The 12,927-nt window shown below is 37.7% G+C and overlaps 1 protein-coding gene across 1 annotated transcript; it reads right to left on the reverse strand.

Moving 5' to 3' along the window:
- Positions 1-1,617: 1,617 nt before the first annotated feature.
- On the reverse strand, positions 1,618-10,292 carry LOC110064596 (uncharacterized). The gene is made up of 11 exons (XM_020771660.2): positions 10,074-10,292; positions 8,364-8,521; positions 7,191-7,251; positions 6,333-6,476; positions 5,305-5,391; positions 5,103-5,225; positions 4,587-4,703; positions 4,226-4,309; positions 3,637-3,674; positions 2,403-2,463; positions 1,618-2,112 (listed from the first exon to the last, which is right to left on the reverse strand). Exons 1-11 carry the CDS (start codon positions 10,180-10,182, stop codon positions 1,835-1,837), a joined length of 1,260 nt encoding a protein of 419 aa, XP_020627319.2. The 5' UTR covers positions 10,183-10,292; the 3' UTR covers positions 1,618-1,834.
- Positions 10,293-12,927: the final 2,635 nt, after the last annotated feature.

Raw genomic sequence — 12,927 nt, forward strand, 5'->3', positions numbered from 1 at the left:
TGTATGTTACAAATACTGCGGGATTGGAAGATATAGGTTGTAGGTAGTATTTCTACAAATTGCTGGTTAGCTTTAAGCAGAAAATTTATGAAAATAGCGTTCGAAAGTCTGCGGAACAAATTCCAGTGAGAGTTCTTCAATGGTTCTCACAGATTCAGTTCGCTTGTTTCGGTTCGACAAAATCAACCATCGTTTACGTCTTTGTTGCACCATTAGCCGATCATCGTCAGTTAATTGTACAGTATATCTTTCTTTAAATCTGGAATATTGCTGCAACAGCCGATAGCACCTCTGGAAGGCGTTTCTGCGCACTTTTCGAATGTGTATTGCACCATCCTGAAGGAAATGAGAGGACGTGAGATATCCAACCTTCCTGGGTAGACGTCACAAGAGCCGCTAGACCCATTCTCCTCAAACTCGGTCGTGAAACAAAATGGCGGTGTTTTGGAGCTATTTTCGAGATTTCGTCGGGGCACAGAAAATCGAGGATTTAACGGAATCCAAAAATTTTTCGCAGAACTATTTCAAATAACAAGGAGATTCGTTTTAACGAAAAAAAATTTTTGGGGTTAGGTGCACTTTAAGTTTATCCAGTTATCAGGTTTGTGACCAAGTTATGATTTTTACTGAATTACGTTACCACAGCGACATCAAAGCACTTTAATTTCTTACGTTGCTTCGATTGACAACAGCACAACGAAGAAAAACGTGGAATGCTTTCAAAATAGAAGCAAAAACGTAAATTATGAACTGGTGCCTACCCAGAGGGAGAGGGATGTGTGTAACTGAAAAGGAAGATTGCAGAAGGTCACATGTCGCGCGAAAACCCGGCTAAGGCTACTGTTCCTATTACATACTTATACCTAGGTCAGGAGATGCCTGCTGTAGGACTCATTCAAAGTATAAATGAGACAAGCTGAGATGCTCGATCGCTAGCGGTTCTGGCTTAGAATTGGGAACATTTTATGACCAGTATTCCGACTAGTGGAATACCAGTCGGAATATAAGTTCTACTGTCTTGAATAATTGGCCATTAAATTTTCCCCAGTTCATTTCCAAGGAACAAATTTTGCATTTCAAATTTTCGACAACAGGGGACATGCACTTCAACTCAGTTTTGTGCAGTGTGTTTTTTTAAACTCTATCTTGTTGGTTAAGCTCGGTAAAGAAAACAAACTAAACATAAGGGGGACAACAACAAAAAGTCACGTTTGACACACGAATAATTCAGTGTTTATGCAAGAGGTATATCTGAGGGGAAATTACTTCCTTCTGAAGTGATGTAACAACCGAGTGTTCAAGCGTTTACGGCCATTACAAATCTCGTTTCATTTATTCCAATCAGTGATTTAGTTACATTTATTTCCGTTCCAGCTGCGGTGATAGGTAAATCCCTTTGAAGATTGCAAATGTACACGTCGATCAGTGTTGACTAAGCTTCTATTTAGGTAACTAAACGTGGTTGAAATCTTTATTCTGATCTTAAGTTTTTCACTTGATTTCATGGAGATATATTCGTGATGTACAATACACACGCACAGAGATTATTTTTCTAACTCCCCGCAAACTTAGAAATATCTAAACAGCTTGTCATTCCAAGGAAAAATAGAGCAAACCTCAGTTGTTTTAATTCATTTTATTTGGAATTCAAACAGGATATAATTTACAACCAAAAAATGTGCACTTTTTTTACAAACTTATTTGTCTCCGCAAATCACCATGGCTTTAGTGAATAAAACGGTGTGAAAGTGGATTGTGTATAATAATGAGAATGAAATCAATTTTGCACGATGGCAGCTGCTAGTCAAATGTTCTGGTTGTTATGGTGGTTCTGTTATTCGCGACCTGCAAGGATCGGTTCAAATATATCAATGGATTCATGTTCAATGATATCAGCATTCCTTTTAGCTGCAGCTTTTTCCCGCGGAGGATTAGGTCCAGAAGAATTGGGAGAACGGGAAGGTTCGGGTAGAGATGGATTCAATTGGTTCTCAACAGCGACACTGACTATGATAGCCCTCCTCAGATTAGTCAGGACATAGTCAGCCACAGCTATGTGTGCCTCTTCAGTCTTGTTGTCTGCCATAAGGTCCGAGACCTCTTCGATCATGTCTAACAAAACGAAAAAAAGTTAGTAAAACTTAGTACTCGTGATCATCTTGAACAATTTAAATGGACACTTACTTCGCATTTGCAAAACAATCGCATGCATTATGTACGCATTCGATCCCTTAAAGATGTTCTCGTTGGACGACGATTTGAACCTTTTGTTTCGATAATTTCAAAAGGTAAAACACAGTTTCCTCATCCTCCTTGAGTTGAGGAGAGACAGATTTCTCCTCTGCCTCCCTTTCATAGCGAACGCTGCATTTTGATTTGTGACCTGTATGTAATGAACATACCATTTAGACGCTCCATTTCCAGTTTCTTCGTATCCTTCACTTTTTTGGACAGCTTGATTCCCTGCAAAAATAAATTGCTGTTATCAATCCTCGAAGTCTGGATGTGGCTCAATTTCTGATAACAACAGCATAGTCATGTGTGATGCTACCCTCTTTCCTCTGGAGGCGAGCTAGTAGCTGAACAAACGCTGTATCAAAATAGTAGCAATATTCTGGCAACTTGTATGTTTAGGGGCTCAATCAAAAGACAGAGCTTGATAAGAGAGGAAAACAATGTCAAATGTGTCTTGTCAGGGCCTTTCATCATTTGTTAAGCTTTCTGAATATTTGCCCGGAAACAAAAGTTGCCGAAAATTTTTTTTGAAACTTTTCCTGAATATTCGAAAAATGCAATAAAAAAAGATAGGTTACCATTGTCGCTAAAGAGATATGATGGGCTGATGTTACTCCACTCATGCCTAATCACGCGCGTTATTTCATCAGTGCGGGCTACATTTTGCGGTAACTGGAAACAAAGGTTATTAAAGCAAAACTTGAAAAATTCTCGATTGGTAGAAAGTATCGGGCGCATGGAACAATGTAGTATATTTATGGCAAAATCGCACACAATTCTAAACGACAATAACTCAAAAACGTTCCTCGAAACGTTGTTTTCGAGGTCATAATTTGCATCCTCGCATATCGCTTCCTTCCGAACAATTTTTTTCCCATTTTGTGTAACTTAAAGGGGATAATTTGTACACCAAAATTATGCAAAAAAAAGATAGGTCACCATATTCTTTTAAGAGAAAACGAGCATTTATTTCGCTGTCTAGCTTAGCTTGAGGGAAATCTATCACGTTGTGTACGTGCACACTTTCACTTGCGCGCGCTAATGGATCGCGCACAGTACGGATGTGCAGTACAAAACTTAGGAATCACCTTAGCCAAAAATACAAAACAAAAAACCGATATTGAAGATCTTGGTGTTCTTGTCACCTGTAGCTGTTAGTAAGAGTTTTAAACTATTAATGTTATTTCAAGGGAGAAATGGTATATTTTGATCATCCTGGAATTTAACACTTCTTGTACAGCACTAAAAAATTATACATGTACTTTGAAAACTTATTGGCCTTACTCTAGGTTTTGAATGGGTCAATTTGCAGTGTGTGTGTTAGGAGTGATTAATATTTTTGTTATTAATATGTATTTTTTCAAGTTCCCACAACAGAAAGTACAAGAATTGAATACTTACATCTACCACTGTACCAGCAGCAAACCTGATGTATCTCACTATAAAGAAAGGACATTAAAACAGTTATTTTATGTACTCAGGCATAAGACTTAAAATGATCGATTCATTAAACAATTGGCAAGATAAGCCTGCATCAAAGTGTCAAAACACGGATTCTAAGGCAAGGAGATGAAGACCATTTGGATAAATCCCCATGCCAAAACACTGTTTCCAAGGTAACGAGATGAAGATCATTTGGATAAATCCCCATGTCAAAACACTGTTTCCAAGGTAACGAGATGTAGACCATTTGGATAAACTTGCATGTCATATCACAGTTTCGTAGACAATAATTTCTAGACAATTTGATAAACATAGATTTCAAAACACGGTAGCCAAGGCAACGTGAAGAGCCTAAAGCAAATGTATTTCCAAGAGGGGAATTATTAATTGGTGAAATTTTGGCGTTCAATTCTTTTTAAAATTGCGTAAAACATTTAGGGGGAATAGAACGTACCACAACTCTCTCTCCGCCCGGCGCCCGTACATCCGGGAATCAAACTGTTCATAAAATTGGTGATGAATTAAGATATTTATATTAAATGCATACCTTCCTTGCATTCTTTGAATACAATGTTCAGCAACCTTGCCTTGGCGCTTTGTTTTTGATGTTGTTCCAAAAGTTTCATCAAATCTAATAAAAGAAATGGAATGAAGAATTAGAAAGTAGTGGTGCGACAATAGGCCACTTTCTATTAAAATTCAGCTTAATAGTCAGGCCTAGAGGACACAAACAAGAGAAATGAAATTTCTTTTGTTTGTTTCGTTTGTTTTTGTTTTCTTTTACCTTCCATTGTTTGTGTCCTCCAAGCCTCACGGCCATGCTGAATTTTAATAATGATAATGATAATGATAATGGTAATAATAATAATAAATAACAGCTTGTTTAGCAAACGTGGATTGTGACTTACCTCCTGGACATATCTTGCTTTTCTGCTGATAAATGAATGGAGCTATTTTGTCCTTAAAATCAAAGTCACCCTCTTCATTTTCTTTGCCAATGATCTCGTTAATCTTGCCAAATAGACCTGATTAAAATATATACAAAGTAAACAACTGTAATGTAGCTTCACTTTCTATTTCAGACTTTTAAATGAAACCTTTCTTGAGACAAACGTGATGTGCTTTGTAAGATTCACAGTAACTATTTACTTCGTTCGTTAGTTTCGTTCTTCATGGAAAAATGCTAGCTCTTACTTAAACCTCGAGGTAGTTGGGGGTGGAATGAGGGTTGTCTTGATGGAGTGCAAGCATCTCAACAACGCCGATGAAAGGAGTGTTGATCGATTAAAGTATTGTAGCCTTACCGTGGTACAAATCTCACGAGTTTCTCGCGAGAAAGGAACTTAACGTAGGACGGGTCTCACGAGATGCGCCTCTTTTCTCAGGTTGTTTTTGATTCCAAAAAGAGAAGGTGATTAACATACCATCCATCTTCACCTCACAGGCTGCATCAGCGACCATCTGTCCAATCTCCATGATTGCCTGGACGACAGGTTGGTTATGAAGTTCGAAACGGTGAGCTACAAGAGCAAACACCAGAAAGATATCTGTCGAGGAGAACAGAACGAAAAGAGATGAAAAACTAATCCGACTGCTGAAGGGCTTGTGGATGTTATGGTCACTTACCAAACTGTTCTTGATCTGCCGCTGCTATAACGTGGCCCATAACTGCATGGAAGTCCAAGTGATCATTCTTTATCAAGTTAAACAAGCCTGAAAAAAAAAAAAATAAATAAATAAAAAATAAATATAAAACATAATGAAAAAATGGCCTTTTAATCGTATCTTATGTAAATATGTAAAGAATACCCTCCTCAAAGTGAGTTCTAAAATAACAACAACTGCGCGAATAAGCAAAACAACTGAATCGAGTCCATTAATTTCGAGGTGGAGGGGGGGGGGGGGGGGTTGAGGAATTTGTAAAAAAAAGAAAATCCGGCACTGCAAAAACTGTCCAGAGAATCGTGAAAGGGAAGCCATGGGTAAAACACCAAGCTAGTGCTTAATACTAAAAAACAGTCTTACACAAGCTATTGCCTACCGAAAAAAACTCGTGCACAACCTAAAGATGAGGAAAAATTTCAGGCCCCAGCAAAATACCCAAGGCTCCCCTTCAAAAAAAATATTGGTCCGTTCCTAACCTAGTTTGCCTACCCAGGGCTGCTTGGCTTGAGATTCTTGTTGTCAATTGTCTGATAAATGAATAATTGTGCAGACACTAGGTACACGAACGTGGTCTTTATATTATGAGGTGAAAAGTGCTTGCACTTGTTAATTACTGCTTGTTTGCACTGAGCAGCTTTTACTTTTCATACAATAAAAAAGCGTAAAGTTCTGGATTAAAAACACGTTGTTTTGCTTAGCAAGACTTGGCTGAAGCTGTTTTCTTCGATATACACGAGATAGTGTAGGTGGTCATTTTGGGCTACTTATTAACTGCGCATGTCATGATGTCCGATCACCACTGACACAAAACGCAAGGGGACGTTGGGGACCCAAAACGTTGTGGGGACGAGATTATTTTCCTCAATAAGACTGTGCAATTATTTCACTTTTCGCTGATGAGCGGGCGGTTAGAAGTAAGTAAATTGGCTAAAATCATCAAAATAATAAACCAAAAATTGTTTCGCCTTAACAGCAGTCATGATACCTACCTGTAGCGTGCGCACGACGGGCAAATCTAACTTTGATGGCAATACAGCGTTGGTGAAGCGCCATGAAGTGTCCTCCCAAAACTGTCTTAACATAACCATCGCTGGCAGCGTATTTCAGGGCATGTATAAACTGCAGTGAATATTCTAAAAATAACAACAAGAACAAGTTAAATATCATCTCTCATTTTCTTTCATATATGTCACTATTCACAAACTGTCACATCATAGGTTTTATAATCAATGCATGGGGTTTTAGAAATGTACACTCTTTCCTTTTTTAAAGAAAATGTTTTATAATATCGAGGCTGAAATTTGCGAAATTTTAAGAATGTTTTAAGAATAAACCCGAGGTTGAGATTTGGGAAAGAATATAATTGGTGTTGAAAATCTGTAAATACAATACAATTATGGTTTCAACTAAGCCGTGTAAAATTCTTTTCTTTTTTTTTATAAGCAGCAAAACTAGCCAAAAAGCGACAAAAACAGCGCTGGCCGTGTGTTCAGTTGATGCTTATAACATTTCTGCAAGAAGTTATGTACGTCATATCAGGTTTTGACGCCTGCAGGCTGGCTCCAAAATTACTTTAATACCATCCAGACACCAAATACATTCGAAAACTGAAATGTTATACGCTACAATCTAAGAATATTCACAAGAATATTTTCAGCTTATAATGGGCAGAAAAATAAGGACATTTTCCTTGGTCGGAGAAACAATATTCTTGTAAAAAAAGGGAGCGTATTCAAATTATAGCTTTTCTCTTTTTATTTATTTCGTTTGTGTGGGGTTGCATTATAATATTAATGGGAAATCACTGCTGGTAATAAAAAACACATATGTAAATGGTTCTTATTTACCTTCATTCTGTTTGTCCCTGGACTTTTTCAGTACTTTTATCGCCGGTAGAATGGCGCGTGACTGCAATAAAATAAATTTCGGTTATTAAGGTCAGTATTCTAGATGATTTTACCTGAAACGGAACGAGCGCGGTTGGAGCCCAAATAAAATTGAGAAGAGGTTGACACCCATACTACAACACCTCCACGATTGAAAACTGTACATTTAAGGTCCGGTAATACGGGCAGCATTTTTCTGCAACTCGTCTCGCAACGTTGTTGCATTGCAAGTTGAAACCCTCTGTTGCGCGTATTACCACATTTGTGAGCAACTTGTCCCGCAGCAAAATACAGTGTTGCGAGTTGAGGCAACATGTTAAGCAAAGTAGACTCGAGTTCTACTTTCTGCAACAAATTTTTGTTTTGCTTCTCGTATTACCACTGAAGCTACAACTTGTCTCGCAACAAATTTGAATTCAACGCTTCTAATTGGCTGTCACGAGGCGCGGAAGTAAGAAAAAAAACATGACGGACGGTGAAGACGAGCCTGAATTCGAAGTAGACCAGTAACTCTCGGAAAGTCATAAATTTGCCCTGTACAAAGACCTGGAGGGCTATCGTGTCTTTGGGACACCTCGTTTGTCCCTTCCAAACAAGCAGCAAAAAAGACAGAAGGCTTGGAAGAACTGTGGCAAAAATACAACTTTTCGCCTAGCTTCATACTGAGAGAACTTCGCTGGCATTGAAAATTAAGAATAAAATGACGGCCAGAAGTCGAATTGGAAGTTCGTCGAAACGCTAAATTATATGAAAGAAGGAGCCATCTTTATTTACACACGATTGACCAATTATGCGTGTAGAATTCTGCAGACTTGCAACACTGTACTTTGCTGCGAGACAAGTTGGTCACAAACGTGGTAATACGTGCAACAGAGGGTTTCAACTTGCAATGCAACAATGTTGCGAGACAAGTTGAAAAAAAATGCCCGTATTACCAGACCTGTAAAAGATGCTCTACTTAGTTTTTCTAATTTCGGCAGTGGATTCTCTCATCGTGATCACAGTCTTGTAATATTGCAAGATTATTCTGTATAATTAACGGACAACACAGAAAGTAGCGAGAGTTTGACAGCAGCTATTGGAATTGTAAGTAAATTGTCAATAAGAAATGAAACAGGTATCTCTGTGCCTTACCGCATTAACCATCTCCTCAGCAGCCCCTTTGTCGGGTTCGGGTCCAGGGTTAATACCTGATCCTACGAACTCCTCTTCATCGTGATCATTTAAATTGGCGCTAGCAAGGTCGTCAGCTTTGAATAAGCTGCCAAATCTCCTGACAGGGAGTGGCTCATCTGCGAAAAAACAGGTAATATTTGTTAGGCTTTGAGGCAAACAGTTAAAAGAGCTGCTACGTGGAAATGCCTACCCCGCACGCTCGCGACAGGGACCTGCAAGCCTCGCGAGGGAGCTCTATTGTTTCTCAGGAAAATATTCCACGCCTCGCGAGGGAAGTGTTTTTCTTTCAAAGGAAAGAAAACTGGAGGCATTTCGCGTAGAAAATAGAGGAAACCACTTAAAAATAACTTCTGCAACGCTGCTCTTCCGCTGTTTACGATGAAAACCTTTCTCAAAATGTTTCTTGCCCATTTCGGACTTCCAAGTTGAAAAAAATAAATTCACGAAATTGTTTGTGCATAACTGAAAACGCCAAGATTACTGATGAATTAATTTTACTAGCGTATAATATGAAATCTGGCACTTCTGAAGTATATTCCTTCAAGTTTTTCAACGTGACAAAGCGTAATGAGCGTAGAAGACGCGATTTCAGATTGTGGGACGTCAAAACATACCCACTCAAAAAAGCGGCAAAATGATTCATAATGTTCTGACGAACTATTCCGGCATGGATAAAAGAATTTTGCTTTATTATGCAAATCAAATTTTAAACTGTTTATCCGGTTATTGTAAAGTTTAAATAATTAAGTTAATCGATTGAACTTTGTTCCTCGACTCAGGCCATTCCTTTCACCTCGACAGCATGCAGCAAGATAATTCACACTGTGGAATTGTAATTTCACCTAAAAAAATCATCAAGTCTAGGTTTATTATTTTCCTTCATGTTCCGATTTCTGATAGGAAATCGGGAGAGCTACCTCATAATTTGGTTTAAATTGTTTAAAACTTGCTTTTGTAAATGGTTTTGGGTTATGATTCTCAGAAATTGGTTTGGGTTATAATTCTTAGAAATTGCTTGCGAGAAAGTGTTTAACTACATGGCTTGAGAAAAAATTCAACACTGGTTTCCGTGTGACTTTGTTTAGATTTCAAATGCGAGCCAGATCTTTCACCATCATTTTTTTTCTGGAATCGAAAATATCCAATGTTGGTCCGTTTAATTTTTCAAAGTTCCTCAAATTTGCTAACGAACGGGTAAGATCTCCAGCGGTGGATGAGACTGTGAACATCCTCGATACAACCAGCAGCTGGCAGAAATCAAATCTTTTGTCTCCATGAAGATATGAAAAAAGAATTTGTTCAATCGAATTTTTCCAGGAAATGTTTTGCAGCAAACACTTGGACTACAAATGGTTTCAAAATTTAAGTGTATGCCAGAGTCGTCAGCAATGTCGCAAGCAAAGGGCGTAGCCCACTTTGAAAATATCTAGATACGAAGCGAAATGTTTGTCGAAAGAAATCTTTGAAGCTGAAATAATTTTTACTCTTTGTGGAGAGAGGCATTCAAAAGGACGAATTTACACGCTTAGATGCTAAAATACCTTTGCAGCGAAGGTAGTCATGAACATTCCGCAAGCAAGAGTTAAAGATCAACTCAGTCGTACCGGAGAAATGTCATTGACAAATCGATTCAAACTACACAGAAAACAAATAAAACAAGACACAAACCATCCAGCAATTGATCTAGCTGCTGAAACTTCCCTTCTGGAAGGCCAAGCCACTCATTAATCGCCGTGGTGGCAGAGACGAACAGCAAAAGCACGACGACAATCTTCATTTCTTCCAGCGACGTCTAAGGCGAGAGGCAACCTTTCGAAGAGTCCCTGTCAGTTGGGTTCAAGAACATAGTAGCATGTGCGCAGCATTAACAGGCTTTTATGGGCCATTTGATTAATTACCTAACTCCCGACAATCGTTTGAATAGGCATTGTCACCGTTGTGTAAAAAGGACTTTTTCCTGATGCAAATCATTTTAGAGACAAAAAAATGTTTTCTACAGTAAATGGGCATTCCATCCAATACAACATACTAGCGCACATTTCCCGTGGGCCACAGAAAAATGTATTTGATTTACAGTCTTTTACTGTCAAACCTGTACATGAGATCTCAGATGTACGAGAGGAAACAAAACAAAACAAAACAAAGAAAACAGTCCTTTTCGCTTACTTTTAAATTTTTAGGGCAAAAGAATTAAAACGCTTTCTAGCGCCATTCAAACGATTTCCCTGGGGTATTACATCACTCCGTGAAAAGGAAAAAAGAAAGGTTTTTAAATTGTGTTTAATTAACCTCCGGTATGCACAGCTAAAATATGTTGAAATTGTTTTGAGTTCTTGAATGCCACGTTCAAAAGTGGTTGTAAAGTGGAATTTACATTTTTAGGGATGTGAATCAAGACCAAACAAGTTAAGCCAAATAAAGTTTTCCATTCTTTATGGACCTTTGAAGTGTAGGCGAGCTCTCGGCTTAGTCTCTGAAGCTTTCACGTCGTAAAACAGTTCAAAGCTAATTAACTTATCTGGAAGAAAATTAAACTAATGCTTGATGCTTTATTCCCAGTGGGAAATTATTTAGCCACGTGAATTTTCAATGGTTTTGCAAAAGAGTTTGATTCCCTTTCACGAAAGGACGTATTTGGGCTTGAAGGTAAACTCGACCAGGCAGCAATTGCGGTAGTTTGGAGTCAAAATCAAACAAAGACATTCCGGAACAAGGCATTACGAACTTTTGTTTTCATTGTTTTATTATCAAAAGATCATCTTTTAACTCACTTAACTTGAGCTGTAGGTAACTGGCAAGGTCGGGAAAAGTTTATTTAGACCTGAAAATTCTGGAAAGAAGCTTCAGGGTAGTGGTTTGAAGAAAAAAGTATTCCGCAACGTACAGTACAAACTTTTGTTAACAAAGGAGAATCAATAACAATGCATATAAAAAAAAAGTAATATAGCACCTTTTTGTTTCTTTAAAAACATATGCATGAACAACAATTTGAAAAAGGACTGAGCTGCTATTAAAATCGTATATGTGTCAATAAAAAACTGAAAAAAAAGTCGATTGGTGTCACGTATAAAGAAGCGGTCATGAAGATTATGAACAAGTTAAAATTTCGCATCACAAAAATCAATACCTTGTCTTGAAAACAAGTGTGAAGAGTGAAAATATAATGGCACAGAAATACAACATAACTTCTGTAAGTTCAATGTTCAGAATATACATTAGAGGGAAATGTAGTGGAAATCTGCTCGAATGATACAATACTGTTCAACTTTCCACTTTAGCTATGCCAATGTTTTTTTTTGTGTGTATAAAGGATCACGTTCTAAAATACTGAAATAAGGCTTTCGCTTTCGTTGGTTTTTCTTGGGTTCTTAAACTAGCTTAAACAAAACTCATCATATAGACCAGATACGTCATTTGGTGACCAGACTGAATAACCACCGACTTAATCCACCTGATTTTCAATTAGGTTGTTCACACTTACTTTTGTTGATGATTATAAATGTGGGGTTATTTTTTGTCTGTTTTTGCTTTATTTTGCTGTGTTATTTTCTCTTTTCTTCTGTTCTTGCGACAGAGAGAGGTAAATTCTACGAAGTCAGATAGGTACAAACTTGGATAGCATTAACTCGGATCACTCATTTAAATAAAAATGGCAAGTCTTAATTGTTTATGCCTTGATCTTGAGCAGCTCCGGTCCGTGTTTTATCCCTGCCTACGATTTCTTTTTTCGGCTTTAGTTTTCTACAGCAAAAGAAAAAGTTAACAATACTCGCCTGAGAAATGAAAAGCTCTGTTCTTTTAATCCTCCTTTGTTTAAATAACTGGTACGTGCTGATGGAATGTAAATTAAATTTCTCTCAACGATATTTCAATTGGTTTTGACCGAATGACTAGCGTTTGAAAAATAAGATATGATCTAACCCTCTGGAGTATTTTGTCATTGGAATTAAGACGTTTTTATGTCTATTCCCATCACGTCAGTACAGTCATCATTAACTAATCCTTGGACTAAATAACTTAAAAGTGCTGTTGGGGTTTAATTTCAATCTCAACACAAATCGCTCGTAACAATTAAAATGCTGAACCGCCTCTCTAAAAATGAATGCAAAACTTTTTTCATACGTACGTTCAATTTGTCAGTGGTAGAACAGATTAAATTTTTTAAAGAAAAAGAAGGCAGAGTGTAACCCTCCAATAACAATAATAAAAAATAAACAAACGGCACATGAAGTGAATAGAATATCCCGACTTTTCTCTTCTGTAATTTGAAAACTCATGATCCTTTGTTAGGATCAAAGTACGTAAAATTTAAGTTACCTAGTCTCCCTTGGACCTCTAGTTTTTGTTTAGTTTTCTTTACCCATGATAATCAATGTCAGTGATTACAAAGTCCACCGAATACAGATCAGGGCAAGCTCCTTGCTCATGGTAATTACCTGGAGTTACACTGTGCGTGGCATGACCTGTGGCCTGTTTTAATTACTGAAACTCATTTTGCTTAGAGAAAATTATACATGTACGA

Source organism: Orbicella faveolata, unplaced genomic scaffold, assembly GCF_042242905.1.
Source record: "Orbicella faveolata isolate gen_17 unplaced genomic scaffold, um_ofav_v1 contig_12, whole genome shotgun sequence".
NCBI lineage: Eukaryota > Metazoa > Cnidaria > Anthozoa > Scleractinia > Merulinidae > Orbicella > Orbicella faveolata.

Bases quoted from the DNA above. Each gene is read 5' to 3' on its own strand.
- LOC110064596 (XM_020771660.2), bottom strand. From the start codon at position 10,182: ATGAAGATTGTCGTCGTGCTTTTGCTGTTCGTCTCTGCCACCACGGCG. The intron at 5,392-6,332 runs GTAGGTATCATG...TTTTTTTTTCAG, and splicing joins CCGTCGTGCGCACGCTACAG to GCTTGTTTAACTTGATAAAG. The intron at 2,464-3,636 runs GTAAGTATTCAA...TTATTTTTGCAG, and splicing joins CTGCTGGTACAGTGGTAGAT to GGAATCAAGCTGTCCAAAAA.